The sequence below is a fragment of the Thamnophis sirtalis genome, unplaced genomic scaffold (genome assembly GCF_051295495.1).
Source record: "Thamnophis sirtalis isolate CommonGarterSnake01/CBP01778 unplaced genomic scaffold, rThaSir2_p1.2 scaffold_12, whole genome shotgun sequence".
NCBI lineage: Eukaryota > Metazoa > Chordata > Lepidosauria > Squamata > Natricidae > Thamnophis > Thamnophis sirtalis.
The window spans coordinates 63,875,184-63,893,277 of record NW_028261392.1 but is presented as its reverse complement, the minus strand read 5'-3'; the positions used below and the strand labels follow the sequence as shown (position 1 = coordinate 63,893,277).

The following is an 18,094-nucleotide window of genomic DNA, read 5'->3' as shown; positions in this document are numbered from 1 at the left end:
AAAAAATTAAGATTTTCCACCCCCCACAAGCCAACATTGTCACAATTGGTTTTCTTTTTTTCTCAGCCTAAGGAATTTTCCTCCATGCTAAAAGTGACATATGTTCTCCATGGATCCATACCCTGCAGTATAGATATTTTCATTTATTTATTTATTTATTTATTTATTTATTTATTTATTTATTTATTTATTTATCTATCTATCTATCTATCTATCTATCTATCTATCTATCTATCTATCATCTATCTATCTATCTATCATTTATCTATCTATCTATCTATCTATCTATCTATCTATCTATCTATCATCTATCTATCTATCTATCTATCTATCTATTTATTTATTTATTTGACTTATATACCGCTTCATAGGGCTTTCAGCCCTCTCTAAGCGGTTTACAGATTTTTAGCAAATTGAGTCAGCAAATTGCCCCCAACAATCCGGGTCCTCATTTCACCCACCTTGGAAGGATGAAAGGCTGAGTCAACCTTGAGCCGGTGAGATTTGAACCACTGAACTGCAGTTAGCAGTCAGCTGAAGTGGCTGCAGTACTGTACTCTACCCACCGCGCCACCTCTAAATGAAAGACACGAGGGCTTGGGAAAGTGAAAGAAGCAATAAACCATGAATGTATTCAAATGTACGGCATATCTAGCAATAGCAATAGCAATAGCAGTTAGACTTATATACCGCTTCATAGGGCTTTCAGCCCTCTCTAAGCGGTTTACAGAGTCAGCATATCGCCCCCACAGTCTGGGTCCTCATTTCACCCACCTCAGAAGGATGGAAGGCTGAGTCAACCTTGAGCTGGTGAGATTTGAACCGCTGAACTGCAGCTAACAGTCAGCTGAAGTGGCCTGCAGTACTGCACCCTAACCACTGCACCACCTCGGCTCTGTTAACAATGTTAACCTGGTTTACATTGTTTATAACTAATTTAGTTATGTAGATAATAAGCGCGGAAGTAGAATCAGGCTGCCAAAGTCACTAGCATCTTCAATAAAACAATAAATTGTTTTAAAACGGATAAGGATAACAATGAATTTATGTATACTTGATAGAGGATTGGTGATATAATGTATAACGCTAAGTATATATTGTAAAGATATCTTGTTGTTGATAAATAATTTTAATAAAGAAGTAATTAAAAATTGGTATATATATGAAGTGACTATTTAGAATACCTTGTTGAAAAATGAAGGAATAACATCTTTGTTTGAATGTATGATGTACAAGGACAATGTGACTGGGTGGGCATGGCCAACTTGTAAAATGTGGTGAAACTCACTTAACAACACTCTTGCTTAGCAACTAAAAAGTTGGCTCAGAAACTCTGACATTTGAAGCATGCAAGTCTTAAAGCTGTCAAGTTACAAGACCCTTACACCCCTAACCCTTTAGAAAAAAACCCTAGGGGTGTTCAACCTTGACAGCTTTAAGACTTGGGACTTCAACTCCCAGAATTCCTCCTCCAGTCATGTTGGCTCAGGAACTCTGGCATTGAAGTATGCAAGTCTTAAAGCTGTCAAGTTACAAGACCCTTGCACCCCTAACCCTTTAGAAAAAAAACCCCCAGGGGTGTTCAAAGTTGACAGCTTTAAGACTTGTAGACTTCAACTCCCAGAATTCCTCCTCTCGCTCTTCATCTTGATGATGGGCAGACGGGCAGGGGGAGGGAGCTGGAACCAGTTCTAAACGGCACTGTAGATTTGTGGAACCTCTTCTAGAGAAGAGGTTAGAACTGGCGGGAACCCACCCCTGATGATATCACTTCCTACCATAGACATCCACTTGGAATATTTTTTCAGCCATTCCAGCTTCATTGGTTGCCTGGCAGGTGTATTGAGCTGAATCAGAGACTTGAGCATGAGGGATCTGAAGAAATTGTCCATGTTCCAAATAAAGAGCTTGGGGTCCAGAAATAATTGGGCTTCCATCTTTATACCATGTTATTGTAGGAACTGGAATTCCTCGTGCTTCACACTCCAGCTTCAAGCTGGTATGTTGCAATGCTGACACCTCCGTGGTAATGTTTTCTCCTTTAATTATAGGTGGAACTTTGTAGAAAAGGAATAAAAAGAAGAACAGTAAGATTCAAAAACAAATATACAAAATATCCTATTAGCCAAGAAAACAAACAAGTGGAGCATTAAAGAAATCAACTCAGAGTTCTCACTTGAAACACAAATGACCAGACTCAAATTATCCTACTTTAGGCACATTATGAGAAGACCTAACTCCACTGGTGGGATTCAAATAATTTACCAACCGGTTCTCTGTCCTAATGACCAGGTGGGTAGGCAGGGCTTAGTGGTCATGTGACCGTGTGGGCGGGGCCAACTCAACATTACTCAGGTCGATGGGCGCTTCACCTTAGCTGTTACAATGGTAATAAGGGTTAACCGGAGAGGCAGTTTTTGTAAGCAGGGCGATAAAGATTAAGCTAGAAACAACACCCGAATGTTTCCTTCCTGCCTTCCTTACAGGATTAGCCCTGTAAAGTGGGAAAAAACCAAAGGAAGTTTTCTTCCAACAACCGGTTCTCCGAACTGCTTAGAAAGTTACCAACCGGTTCTCCCGAATAGGTGCGAACTGGCTGAATCCCACCACTGTCTAATTCCCTGGAGAAGGCTCCAGTGCTTGGAAAGTTAGTTAGCATGTTAATAGGAGATCTAAGAAAGAAAGAAACTCTCTATAATGTTAAGTAAGTAAGTGTGTGTGTGTGTGTGTGTGTGTGTGTGTGCGCGCACGCGCGTGCGCGCGCATGCACACACACATATATATATACATGTACATATGCAATGTTTTATAAGGGGAAATTTTCTTCAAATACATATTTTTCAGTTCATTACTAAACCTTTGATTCTGCTTTTGATTCATTTTGTTTGACAGTTAATGCCAATCCTTTACATTTTAACTTTAGATATTGATTTTCTCTTAAAATATGTGGTTACTGTGTTTTATGTGGTTTTAATTTTGTGAGCTAGTCTGAGACTCTTTTCTTCCAAAGAAAATGGGGCATATATTTCTTTAAAAATAAGTGAGTGAGAGAATGAAACAGAAACATGGCACACACACACACCCAGAGAAGTCATATATCCAAAAGTCTTTATAAAATTTAGAGTAGAGATTTGAGATCTTTTGATGAGCTCCAGTTGGCCAAATATGATATCTTTCTAATTATAAGGGCCAAGGACTATAAGAACATAAACACATGTAAAAGCAGTTTATTTTTTTTTAAAAAAGAAGTCTTGATAGTCACTGCATTGCTAGCCAACTCAATACCTTAAAAAGAAAACAGCTTTACTAAAGACTTTAAATTTCACCCAAGAAACCTCATGTGACTTTAAAAACCAGAAGTTTTTAAAGCACCCTGATGATTTCAATATGTTTTGAAATCCGGAACTAGACACCCTTGCTCTTCAAGCAAATATATGCTCTTCAAGCCTATAATAGTGATTGTAAACTAATCATTTGCAGATGCCTGTAAATGACATTCACAGCACACTCATATGGTGTAATAAACAAGTTTCCAAATGTGATTGCTGATGGTGGAAATGTATTCATGCCAACTACAACCTATGCTTCCAGAATGACTAAAACCCAACCTGTGATAGGTTTCAAAGATAACATACAGTCAGGTGTATTGGTTGGCAAAGAAAAACATGAATGTATTCAAATGTACGGCATGTCTAGCAATAGCAATAGCAATAGCAGTTAGACTTATATACCGCTTCATAGGGCTTTCAGCCCTCTCTAAGCGGTTTACAGAGTCAGCATATTGCCCCCCAACAACAATCCGGGTCCTCATTTTACCCACCTCGGAAGGATGGAAGGCTGAGTCAACCCTGAGCCGGTGAGATTAGAACCGCTGAACTGCAGATAACAATAGCAATAGCAGTTAGACTTATATACCGCTTCATAGGGCTTTCAGCCCTCTCTAAGCGGTTTACAGAGTCAGCATATCGCCCCCACAGTCTGGGTCCTCATTTCACCCACCTCGGAAGGATGGAAGGCTGAGTCAACCTTGAGCCGGTGAGATTTGAACCGCTGAACTGCAGATAACAGTCAGCTGAAGTGCCTGCAATACTACACCCTAACCACTGCGCCACCTCGGCTCCTCTAGGTAAGGGGATACTTTAGCCAACTAATCTAAGCGATTTTCCATACCCAATTTGAACAGATGTTCAGAGTCATCTACTCTGATGCAGAAAGGAACAGATTTTTAAGAGAAATATGAGTGAAAAAGAGCTTGAAGTCGAACACTTCCAAATATCTTTTATTAATTCACGTATATTCCCAATGCTGCATTTCGTAGGTATTATTTGAAGAAGAATTACACGGTTTAAAGTAGCCTGTCTATTATATCACATATAAATGTAACAGCAGTTACGTGCTATTTAGTATTGAAAATTCTTCCTCTTTTATTTTCCTTGGTTTTATCTGGCCTCAGGGATATACCAGTAATAAATAAATTTTGAAGGCAGCTAACAAAACGAAGATAACACTTATCTGGGTGTCAGATAATTTCTGAATTGCTGTATTTGGAGTTTAAGATACTGGGGAAAGTAATTGGAAATACAACCTCATCCAAGTTTAGTTCTGTTTTAAGTGCTATAACATATGGTCAGCTTTTTATTACATAGACTTTCTCCCCTACAAATTGTTTCCCATTTTGTTCTCTTGTCTTTCATTTATTTCTCCATACTTCCATAAAGCCTTCATGCATAATGACAGTTATGGCCTATCCTTCACTATTCTGGCACTCCATCACTGGTCTCTTGTTTCAATGACTATACAAGATTCAAAATGTTCTATCTAGGTTCTATCTTAGCCAAACAACAGGTACGATTCATTACTGCTGTTCTCTTTTGCCAATTTTTCTTTCTCAGGTTATGCTCACTAATCCTGGGAATTCACCAATCCACTTTAATCTTTCATTAATCACAAAAGGAAGACAAAGCTTTGTTTTCAGTAAAATTCAACCTGGAAAAGGAAGTAAGAATTCAGACTAAGAGAAATAGATTCACTTTAAAGAATCACCATAATGATTTAGTACTCTTCATGTACTTTACCCAGTTGTTTCTAAGCTTTGTCTATCCGTGCCAAAAATTATCTTCAGTCACATGAGTGTGACAGTCAGCACTGGGAGCCAAGCTTCAAAAAAATCCACATGCAAACATTTTCAGATTGTGGATTTATAAATCCAGTGAATCCATCTCAATTGTCTCCACAGGGATTTATTCATCTTCAGAAATAACTTCTGGTTCCAGTAAAGAGTTTAAAAAAAAAATCAAGCCTTTCACAGGTCTATAAATCAAATATTTTCTCTCATTTCCTCTTGTGGCTCTGGTAATCCACCCTCCAGATTTTGTTTTACAATTATTATGTAAACAAGACAGAATTCCCACACAAGGATCCTTCTATTCACTCTTTCAAAAAGAAAAGCTGTCTCTTTCCATTTAAAGATTTTAATCTCTTTAGTTCCTCAACTTTTGGCAAGGTAAACAAAAATCAGTAAAATGCTCAAATTTCTAAATATTATAATTCCAGAAATAACTAAAATCACCAAAAAGAAAACACTTATCTGTACCTGAAAAGAATCTCTGTTTGACTGAAGAAGAAATTGTAATACAAGAAATGTATTGGAAATTAGAAAAAACAGTACTAATGTCCATAAAATTATGCTACACACAGTTGCAAATGTGATGGTCACTCAGTTCTTCTGTCTATCAGGGAAACCTTCATTTCTGCAACTTGGTCATAAAGAGGACAGTCCAGAGGAAAAATGAGTTAATTTCAACTTTCTACCTTAAATACAGAGGAAGAAAAAGCGTGGCACGACAAAATCGCGGTCCACTAAAGCGCGCCCGATTAAAGCGCGTACCTGACGTCATCAGCAGCGCCACAAATACGACCGCGGGGAAAAAAAGGGCGCTTTAAAAAGCGCTTTTAAAGCAAGCCGATTCACATAAAGGTAAGGGTTAGGTTAAGGGTTAGGGTTAGGGTTAGGGTTACGTTAAGCGTTAGGGTTAGGTTTAGGGTTAGGTTAAGGGTTAGCGTTAGGTTTAGCGTTAGGTTAAGGGTTAGGCTTAGGGTTAGGTTTAGGGTTAGGTTAAGGGTTAGGCTTAGGGTTACGTTTAGGGTTAGGTTTGGGGGGGTTAGGTTTAGATTTACGCGTTAATTTTAAGTTTACCACTCACAGCGTGCTGTTTTCGTCGCGCTGTGATGACGTCACGTATGCGCTTTCGTCGAGCGCGCTTTAGTCTACCGCGGTTTTGTGGTGGAACCAGAAAAAGGCCCCCTTCCAGTAACAGGGAATGAAACAAACAACCGAAAAAGGGATAAAATCAACTCTGAGAAGTCTGTTTCTGAAGTTCCAATTCCAAATTTTCACAATGAAAAAAAAAATACAATGGGGTTTTCTAGACTAAAGATCCATTATAGCAATAGAACCTCTGATATAATCATTAGCATGTTTATCAATAACTGTGTTTTTCTTTTAAGCGTTATTTCTTACGGTGATCAATTTTACAGTTTCTACAATAAGATGAACGTAAAGGCACAAGTGAATGAATAAATAAATGTTGTCAGCTGAAGGAACTTTTTGATTTATCTTCTGTGGGAAGAAATTGGGGTACAGGGACCTCTGTCATATTTATTATCACCATGCCTTAAACAGATGTGCAATGCATTTTTGTAATAACTCACTGTGGATTATGAGTTTGAGTTCCTTAAACTGCTTTCCTGCAGAATTGGTTGCACTGCATTGGTAGCGTCCTTTGTCAACACTTCGAGAACTCTTTATCTGAAGAATCTGCCCTTTGTCCAAAACCTCAATATTAGGATCACCTAAAAAGAGGGTCCTGGTAGGGGGAAAACACCTTAAAATGGCATCAATTTAATAAAATGTTTGTAAATAAAGCTTACATACTGAAGGGTACAGTACAAAGTAAAATAATATCAAAATTTCCCCTGTGGAAAATCCTGAGTCAGTGGTGTGTTGCTCCCAGTTCGGCCCAGTTTGGCTGAACCAGTTGTAGCGGTGACAGGATGCTCCACCCACCCGCCCCAATGCTTCTACACATGCACAGAAGCACCGCGAACAAGTGCGCGCAGGAGTGCGCCATAGCCAATAGTGAAAAAAATGACAACCCACCGCTGTCCTGAGTAATCCATTGTTCTGGGGAAATATAGAACCTAATTTGTAAATTCGTAATTTAATGGGTTTATATGCCGCCCAATCCCAGTGGGACTCAGGGCGGCTTACAAATACGAATGAAATAAAAAATAACATAACAGGGGGAGAATACAAACATTAACAAACAGTTTAAAAACCCAACATACATCTGGTTTAATTGGGGGTTGAACCTGATTTGAATCAGCAACCCCAGGCCTGCCGGAACAGCCAGGTTTTGGTGGCTTTTTGGAAGGCCACGAGCGTGGGGAGGGTCCGGATCTCTGCTGGTAACTCATTCCACAGAGCCGGAGCAGCTACAGAAAAGGCTCTCCCCCGAGTGGTCGCCAGTCGGCATTGTCCGGCCGACGGCACCTGGAGGAGGCCTAACCTGTGAGTTCTTATTGGACGTTGCGAGGTGTGTAGCAGAACAGAATATATAAGATTTTTTCAGTTTCATTAACAATTAATCTAGAAAGTGATAATGTGAGGAGAGTACCCTATGCATGGAAGCTAACACTGTTCCAAGATTTTGATCTTCATATACTACTGTAGTGCGCTCTACATGGGGCTGCCCTTGAAGAGTGTTCGAAGACTTCAGTTAGTCCAGAATGCAGCCGTGTGAGCGATTGTGGGTGCACCCAGGTACACCCACGTCACACCTATCCTCCGCGAGCTGCACTGGCTACCCATTAGTCTCCGAATCCGCTTCAAGGTGCTGGTCGCTACCTATAAAGCCCTACATGGCATCGGACCTGGGTACCTGAGAGACCGCCTCCTGCCGATTACCTCCCTCAGACCGATAAGATCTCACAGGTTAGGTCTCCTCCGGATTCCATCCGCCAGCCAATGTCGGCTGGCGACTCCCCAGGGGAGAGCCTTCTCTGTTGCAGCTCCAGCCCTCTGGAATGACCTCCCCGTGGAGATCCGGACCCTTACTACCCTCCCGGCCTTCCGCAAAGCCACCAAGTCCTGGCTGCTCCAGCAGGCCGGGGGCCTTGTGAAACATCCAGCCCCACGGAAATTGTGAATGTTGCGTCTTTTTTTTAAAAGTGTTGTCTTGTCTATTTATCCCCTTTCCCTTGTCTATTGTGAGCCACCCGGAGTCCTCCGGGAGTGGGCGGCATACAAGACAAATAAAATGAATGAAAAATGAAATGAAAATGAATATGAATTTCTTTTTACTTAAATTAATTCTTAAGACATGGTACAAAGCCAAAGAAAAGGATACCGACTTTACTACATTGAGGGGAAGCAAGCTTCTTATTTTCCATCTATAAGTCATGTGAGAAAAGTTTAAGAATTAGCCCTTACTTGCTATCTTTGAACCACTGGATGATAGGAAATGGAGACCCACTGACTCTGCATTCTAAAGTTGCCTGTTGGCTGAGGATGACTGAAAGTTCATTGGATCCAGCATCTCTTATAATGGGTGGGACTAGAGGAAAGAGACAACAAGAGACATCAACCAAGGGCAATAATTAAATAGGAAGCCCTATTAAAATACTCCAGAGTGCTTTTAGAAAATGAAAAGTGGAAGCTAATCCTGGAATAATAAGCTCCTTTCTTTTCCTTTCTTTCCATGCCTAAAATACATATTAAATACCAACTTATAGTATCCATGTTAGCATTTCACTGTGGTAATAGGCAATATAAAGCTATTTTCATTCTAGGTTGACATTTGAATAATGATAATTTTGGGATTAATTGCAATGAGCAGTTTCTACCCATTGCACACACAGCATCATTAATTTATGGAATGAATTGGAGCAGTGAACCAGGAAAATTGCAGTGGTGGCTTTGAAAAATTTTTGGAACCTCTTCTGTAGGTGTGGCCTGCTTTCCGGGTCCACTGGTGGAACCTCTTCTAACCGGTTCGGTAGATTTGACGAACCGGTTCTACCAAATAGGTGCGAACTGGTAGGAACCCACCTCTGGAAAATTGGTTCACAGAACTGGTTATTTCTGGAGTTTTAGGAATGATTAATAGAGCATTAAATAATCTAAAAGCCTAAATCAGGGATAGTCAACCTTTTTATACCTACCTGCCCACTTTTGTATCTCTGTTAGTAGTAAAATTTTCTAACCGCCCACCGGTTCCACAGTAATGGTGATTTATAAAGTAGGGAAGTCAATTAAATTAAAAAAAGGAAAGTGCTTCAGGATTGGACAAAACCCCTACCGCCCACCATGAAAGCTGGAATGCCCACAAGTGGGCGGTAGGGACCAGGTTGACTACCACTGGCCTAAATAATGCTACTTCAAGGTTCATATCATTTCAAACATCCAGGGTTAAAAACTATACAAAGCAAGTACAAATAATCTGGAGTCCTGATTAATTATCTTAGGCTTAAGTGTGTTGCTCTCTTGTCCTTTTAATGGATCCATATCACATCAAAATAATAATGCAAGATAATAAGGTTAGTCAGTTATTTATAATATATTTTAAAGACTGTATCAGAGTTAATTTACTACTGAGTACTTCATGCTTGTATTGCATACCTAAGCATATAATTCCGAAATGCCAAGGGCACTTTATATTTAATTTCATATCATAATCATAGTTACATGTACCAACCTTGCACATCTATAGTGAAAAATTTCTCTGAACTCCCAGCTATATTGGTGGCTTTGCATGAATACTGGCCAGCATCATCAATTGCAACTTTAAGAAGTTTCAACAATTTTCCCTTTTCCAAAATTTGCAAACTGATGCCCTCCAGAACCTGAAAAGATTCAGGAACAATTGAGGTTATATCTGCTAAATATGCCAGATAATTGTGAGCGCTTAATTAGACAAGCTTTATAACATACCTTGGAACCTGGAGTAATAACAGAAGCTAAATAACAATTCCTATTTGGGAATTACCATAAACTTCTGGGTTTGACAGGATAGATTCTTCTGGGGAAGGCACAGGGAATGAAGAAGAGAGTTGTCTGCCTCTCGTATTGCTCTTTTAATGGGATAATTATGAAGGCAGCAGGCTTGAACTCCAAACTATTAATGTTTGGAGTTACAGCAACTTATCTAATCCCTTCAACCTATTCTTGAGATCACAAAATGAGTTTAGGAAAATGTCCATTCATGCAGAAAATTTCACAGTTAGCAGAAGTTGGAACCAAGATCTATTCTCTGGATACTTGAATGTTGTTTTGTCTGCAGCTATTTTTGAAAAACAAAATCCTTCTTTGGATGGAAAGCCTGCACCTCTGATGGGAAAGTGTTGTGGCCCAGCAGGAGCCGTTGGAGATGCCACCAGACTCCGTCAGCGAGGGGCCCTATGAGGCAGCTCTGAAAGATGTGGAGAACCCTGGACAGGGTTCCGACTCCGAGCAGGGCGCAGAGAGGCTGGTTGGCCACCAGGAAGTGCCTGAGGCTTGGAGCAGCAGTGAGAGCCAAAGGGAGCGTGCTCCCAAAGTCAAGCCTTGGATCAATGGGGTGGAGACAAGGGAGTGTTATCCTGACGTAATGCATTGGAGCAGTGGGGAGGAGACAAGGGAGTTGGTCCTGGATGCCCGGCAACGGAGGGCTAATAGGCGTAAAGAACAGTTACGTAGTTACAGGAGATAATTGAACTCAGCTGGTGGTAATTAGGCTCCTCTCAAGACTATAAAAGGAATGACTTTCCACACACTCATCGCAGGAGTCAACGTATTTACTAGAGTTGGAGAAGCTATCATGGCTAGCTTGGCAGTCTATGTGTTAATAAATTCTTGAAGTATCTTTGTCCCGGTGGGCTTTGGTGTATGAAGGGGCAGTCAGAACAGGAAAGTATTTTTATACAGCTTTAGTCAGGGTTATAGGAAGAAAAGAGGTTCAGTATTATTCCTATATGAGATTGGATCAAAATAATATTCCATTCATGTGCAACTCAGTCTGGTTTTCTTCATACGTTTAAAATGCTGCCAGCCTCATTACATATCAAAAACCTAACAAAAATATTCATAATTTTTATCTCATGCTTTCAGGTAAATTTCATCATTAATCTAAGAAAATAAAGAATAGCATCTTAGTGTACCTGCACATCATCTTTATACCAAGTGATGACTGGAAACGGATCACCAGATACCTCACAGTACAGACCCAAAGGCTTGTTAATGGCCATAGATGAATTGGTCACTTCGTCTTGATCTTTGATTTCAGGAGGGACTGCAAGCAAAGTAAATACTTAAACAAAGTCACTTATTTGTATCGTTGATTTTATTTCAATATTCTCAGTCCTTTTAGTTACTTGGCTTTTGCACGTGCAACTTCAAAATAGTTCGTTTTTAATTTTTATTTAAACACAGCTAGTGTCAATATTTTAATTATACCTCAATTATCACTTTCTAAAATTTAGAATGAAGTAACATTAACCCCTAGCAAAGGGGTTGGTTTACCATAAACTTTCAGGATGTAGTTTATTTCTGTGTTTCCAGCTTCATTGATGGCTGTGCAGATATATTCTCCGCTGTTGTATGGTGTGACAGAGGCAATGACCAGCAAAGTTCCATCTTCCAAAATTGAAAGCCCAGGTTCATTGCCCATAAGCTCCCTGTTGTTATGTAGCCATTTTATCACAGGCTTTGGGGTACCTATATCATAAAACAAAGGGTTCTAAATATTCCACTTCATTTGAAGTAAAAAAAAAATAGATTGCATTTCAGAATAACATATTTAATAGTTTTCAACAACCCCACTGAACTGCACAGACCCTCCTCCCCAAAAAGAGAGAGAGCCAAGGTGGCGCAGTGGTTAAATGCAGCACTGCAGGCTACTTCAGCTGACTGCAGTTCTGCAGTTCGGCGGTTCAAATCTTTGTTTGCGTTCTTAGTCCATTAAAGTTGGGTACCAAATAAATGTAATTAAGCAAGAAATAATAAAATCATCAGGTTACAAAAGTCAACGTTCTCCAAAATGGAAAGTCTCCACTTAGCAATTTATGAGGCTCTATACCTTTGACGGGACATGGGAAGGCAATTTGTTCTTTTGCTACTCTTTCTTGAAATGGAGAGTTGTATGGTGGATCACGTGCTCCAACTGTTGGAGGTTCTAATACAAAATGAACAGAATATGAACTTTATTTATACTATTGGGTAGGTTTCTCAAATTCCAGTTTATAAACCTTTGAAATGTTCAAAATGGCATACATTTAGACACACACACACACACACAAACACACCCAATATAATATAAATTTTAACTATAAGAGAGCCGAGGTGGCGCAGTTGTTAGGGTGCAGTACTGCAGGCCACTTCAGCTGACTGTTATCTGCAGTTCAGCGGTTCAAATCTCACCAGCTCAGGGTTGACTCAGCCTTCCATCCTTCCGAGGTGGGTGAAATGAGGACCCAGACTGTGGGGGCGATATGCTGACTCTGTAAACCACTTAGAGAGGGCTGAAAGCCCTATGAAGAGGTATATAAGTCTAACTGCTATTGCTATTGCTATTAAAATTATATATTATATATAATATATTACATTTTTGTTTACTTTGTTCAGAGGCTTCATGGTATGCTAAAGAAACTCTGAGGAAAAAAAAACTTTTCTGTGTACAAATATCAAGAAACAGAAGCAACATCAGGTAAATCATAATTCACTGTTATATTCCTCAGTATATTTGGAGATAAATTAAGAATTTTCCCACAAACTGAATTTTTACCTTTCTGTTGCAATCTACTGATTAGCAAATCAGAGAAGGAATGATACCCTTCTGTTATTCCTATCAACTACCATAGTCAGATTTAGATACCTGAACTTCCTTTCCTGCTAAAGTGAAATGTTTTTAATATTGCCATGATTTTACCCTTACTGACATAAAAAATAAAGTATTTTTTTTCAATGAAACATATCTAACTTTATATATGATGGAGGCCATCCTTCTGTCATAATTACCAACACAATTTGCTTCAGGGTGTAATAAAAACTTCCACTGAAAGTTGGGAATTTGGAGAAAGCAACTAAGGATAGATAGCATTAGGTAAAGTGGTAGTCTGACTGTATGAAATTGCCTATGTCAGATATAATTCCTAATATCAATAGTTAATCTTCCAAGAAAGACACCTCTCATTTACTATCCGGTTTCCCTGAAAATAAGGCCTCCCCAGATAATAAGCCCAATCGGGCTTTTGAGCGCATGTGCTAAAATAAGCCCTTCCCCAAAAATATTGCAACACAGCAGCAGCCATGAGGGGACCATGCTCACCACCTCCTGCACCTCAAAAATAATAAGACTTTCCTAAAAATAAGACCAAGCACTTATTTCAGGGATCAAAAGAAAATAAGACACTGTCTTATTTGTGGGGAAACACAAATAAGTTCAGTTCACCTACTTTAATGCGGAGCTGTAAATGTTCTTATATTCTACAAACAATTGCATTGAATTCTAGCAAACATGAACTCCTGTTAAGCTTTTGTTGTCAATTTCCTTTTACTTTATTTATGTTTTATGAATGTTTTTAGAATACGGATTGGAGGAGAAATCAACCAAAAAATAAATAAACTTACTTCAGGATTAGTTGGTGGTTTACAAATTATAATTCAATTGCCATAACTAAAAAAATTTCAAAACAGAGTTAGCATATCTAATTTTGCATTTTTGAAAGCAATGGAAAAAGTGAAGTCTGTGTCTTTTAGAGTTTCCCATTAGATTCACTATAATAAAAATATATGTATTGTTAAAATATAGGCAGACATATATATGTGTACAGAGACAGAGATAGAGATATATAGACATTTGACTGGTTGAAAAAGAATCTCTGCTATGTCTGATTGTGTGTGTGTGTGTGTGTGTGTATGTGTATGTGTATGTATGTATGTATGTATGTATGTGTATATGTATGTATGTATGTATGTATGTATGTATTTAGTGTCACAACCCCTGGTATGCCCAAATGTGGGAGGAAGCTAACTGCTTCCATTCTCTGTCTATCGGCTCGTCACAAGAGACCATCACGACAGAGACCCAATATGGACATTTGGACTCTTGTGATGAGCCGATAGGCAGAGAATGGAAGCAGTTAGCTTCCTCCCACATTTGGGCATACCAGAGGTTGTGACACTAAATACATACCTACTTCCCTGGCTCAGCTGATAAGGAGGAGGACCTTGTGGCTTAGTGGTTAACACATCTGCCTAAGATGTAATACAGGTTCGAATCCCAATAAGGGTATGGCTAGCTGATGAGAGCTAAATAGCTTGAAATAGATCTATACTAGTCTCCCTTTATTTATTTATTAGCGCAAATACAACATACATATATATATATATATATATATATATATATATATATATATATATATATATATATATATATATATATATATATATATATATATACACACACACACACACACACACATACATACATACATACATACATACATACAGTAGTATATTCTCCCTTAATGTTATACGTATGTGTTTGAATACTCTTAGTAAAAGCAAAAAAAAAATCTTATCTAATCATTTGCTGTAAGTATAAACATAACCTCTTTTAAAAAATGATAATTCTTCTTATGCACTTTTCACTATAATGTTAATATTACCTTGAACTTGGATCATTATCTCAGCTTCATCATGACCAGCAATATTACTTGCCACACATTTATAGATTCCAGCATCTGAAAGCACAACTTTGATGATACTCAGTGTTCCATCCAGAGAAGAAGCATATTGCTTGTTGTCTATCAAAAGGGGTTGTTGATCTTTAAGCCAAGTAATTCTTGGAGGTGGGATTCCTTGAGCACTGCAATGTATATCAATTCTATTACCAACCTTTGCTTTAATCACTCGAGGCCCAGGTTGTATCTTTGGAGGAACTAAGTAAAAAATAACAACAATAATGATGAATTAAATACAGAAAGATTTTAGATGATCATTCAGTAAAACATGAAGAACACAACATAGCACTTGGCCCCTACATATTTTAAAGATATTTACATACTCAATGCAATCATTCAAAATAACCTACATATTTCTTTTATCAATACAATACAAGCCACCCAGAGCCATTTGATAGTGAGGTGGGCAGCATATAAGTTTAATTAATAAATAATTACCATTTCCAAACACTTCCAGAAATATTTGCAAGACATAAACTTACAAGACTTGAGGAATGGTTAAAAATCATGAAAGAAATTACCCATGCATTTGTGTTAAATCACTGAAAAAATTACCTTCTGATGAGTTAATTTATACGAATAAATGTTAAATAACTGACTTTAAATGATTAGGTAAAATTAATGATTTCCTTCTCCCATCATGTCTGACTCTAGGACACAGTGTTCATCTCTGTTTCTTGGCCAAGGGAGCCAGCATTGACCAAAGACATTTTCCATGGTCATGTGGCCAGCATGGCTATATGCTAAAAGATAAATTGTGTTACCTTCCTGTTGTGGCCCAGCAGGAGCCGTTGGAGCTGCCACCAGACTCCGACAGGGAGGGGCCCTATGAGTCGGCGCTGGAGGATGTGGAAGACCCTGGACAGGGTTCCAACTCCGAGCAGGGCGCTGAGAGGCTGGCTGGCCACCAGGAGGCGCCTGAGCCTTGGACCAGTGGGGAGGAGACAAGGGAGAGTGAGCCGGACGCCAGTAGTGAGTTGTTCCTGGATGCACGCCATCGAAGAGCTACTCGGCTTCAGGAACAATTATGCAATTACAGGAGGTAATTACGCTCAGCTGGTGGTCATTAGACTCCTCTCCAGACTATAAATACTAATCTTCTCCCCTAAGCACATCCATCAAAAATAAAGAACAGCCTCGGGACTCCCTCATGCCCCAATCAAATTTGATTCTGATGCCAGTAATCCAGAGGTGGGTTCCTACCAGTTTGCACATATTTGAAAGACCGGTTCATCAAATCTATCGTACCGGTTAGAAGAGGTTCCACCAATGGACCCGGAAAGCAGGCCACACCTACAGAAGAGGTTCCAAAAATTTTTGAAACCCACCACTGGTCCTTGGATATGATTATTCTACACTATCATGCTCCTATTTATAAAACTCAGGGCCTCTGTGAAAGGTAAGGATGACTACTGCGTTTGTGGTGCAATCAGAACATTGCGTGTGTTGAAGTTGTTTTAATGCAAACCAAAGATGCCTTTTAAAGAACAAGTTTACATCCTATTCTTATGCATGCCAGTGCTGTGTGTGAGGTCATTTAAGGTGGTTCTGACAAGTGTCGTCGGCATCTTCATATCCGGTCACATGGGCGGCAAGCCACTCCCATCCGGTCACATGGGCGGCAAGCCACTCCCACAAAGTAGGCCACACCCACAGAGTAGGTTCGAACAATTTTTGAAACCCACCACTGCAGTAACCTTAGTCATATTTAATTAAGGTAATATTATTTGAGTTGCTAATTCATTCAGTACCCATTATTAATTTAATTTAATTCAATATTTATTATCAAAAGTAGAGGATTCTTACCATGTACATTTAGTTTTATTTTTTGGGTTGCATTTCCAGCAATATTTGTGGCCACACAGATGTACAAGCCACTGTCTGATACCAATGTCTCAGTGATCTTCATTGAGCCTGAAGAGAGTAGGGTATGTCTGGGGAGGAAATACAGATGACTATAAATATTTATAAGAACATAAAAGTCTCTTACAGGAGCATTAATAATAAATGTTGCACATCAAAGAGCATCTGTTCAGTATTACTTTCGTACAGACAAAATCTTCCATTTTCCCACTTAACTGCTCTTGCCCTCTGACTTCTTCATTCTGCATAGCTGAGGAATGAAGTAAGAATCAACAGTCCGCAGACTTCCATTTCAAATCCAGTTAACAATCAAGTTGGAGGCATTTTCTGTCCTCTTTTACATATTTTATTTTAAACGCATAACTCCAAGATACCAAAACAGTATATGTGCTAGGGATTCAAAAGTTGCTGTGATGGCCTCTATGAAAAACCAAACCAATCAGAAATGGTGCCTTTGGGATGATATTCTCTGAGTCAGAGGTGGGTTCCTACCGGTTCGCACCTATTCGGTAGAACCGGTTCATCAAATCTACCGAACCGGTTAGAAGAGGTTCCACCAATGGACCCGGAAAGCAGGCCACACCTACAGAAGAGGTTCCCAAAAATTTTGAAACCCACCACTGGTCCTTGGATATGATTATTCTACACTCTCATGCTCATATTTATAAAACTCAGTGCCTCTGTGAAAGGTAAGGATGACTACTGCGTTTGTGGTGCAATCAGAACATTGCGTGTGTTGAAGTTGTTTCAACGCAAACCAAAGATGCCTTTTAAAAAACAAGTTTACATCCTATTCTTATGCATGCCGGTGCTGTGTGCGAGGTAATTTAAGGTGGTTCTGACAAGTGTCGTCGGCATCTTCATATCCGGTCACATGGGCGGCAAGCCACTCCCATCCGGTCACATGAGCGGCAAGCCACTCCCATAAAGGAGGCCACACCCACAGAGTAGGTTCGAACAATTTTTGAAACCCACCACTGTCTCTGACCTGCAGAATTCCTTTCAAAAGATTATTTATTCTATTTTATTTTTATCGTGGTTTTGAATTTTATTTTTGACAATTTTAAAATAGTTGACTGTATCAGCTTATTTTTAATCGTTGAATGCTGTAGCAATACTGCGAGTGCTCATTGTATTCTGTGCATATTTCCATTAACCAATAACAGCAGCCAATATATATATATATCAAATGACAAATAAATTTAATGGATCCTCGTGTATTCTTAAATCAATGCATATTTTATTAAATCTAAAGATAATAAAGGGAAGAACTAGGGGAACTGTGTGGACTCAGAAAGACAAAGGAAGACTACCATGTTTCTGTCAACTGCAATGCTACTTTATAAGGAAAAGTGGTGCATGCATTTTGTAAGTCAATAAATGCATATTACACTGTCACCATGGAAACTTTGAGTTGATGAAGAAAGACCCAGAAGCTTTCAAGTTTTGTGGG

The 18,094-nt window shown here is 39.1% G+C and overlaps 1 protein-coding gene across 1 annotated transcript in view; it reads right to left on the bottom strand.

Moving 5' to 3' along the window:
• Positions 1-18,094, bottom strand: part of HMCN1 (hemicentin 1) — a 240,065-nt gene that overhangs the window by 126,225 nt on the left and 95,746 nt on the right. The window contains exons 23-31 of the mRNA XM_087726175.1: positions 16,585-16,712; positions 14,704-14,976; positions 12,114-12,209; positions 11,558-11,752; positions 11,197-11,327; positions 9,756-9,903; positions 8,492-8,615; positions 6,712-6,866; positions 1,779-2,057 (exon numbers count right to left, since the gene is read on the bottom strand). Coding sequence (XP_087582301.1) covers positions 1,779-2,057; positions 6,712-6,866; positions 8,492-8,615; positions 9,756-9,903; positions 11,197-11,327; positions 11,558-11,752; positions 12,114-12,209; positions 14,704-14,976; positions 16,585-16,712 — 1,529 coding nt within the window. The remainder of the gene's footprint in view (positions 1-1,778; positions 2,058-6,711; positions 6,867-8,491; positions 8,616-9,755; positions 9,904-11,196; positions 11,328-11,557; positions 11,753-12,113; positions 12,210-14,703; positions 14,977-16,584; positions 16,713-18,094) is intronic.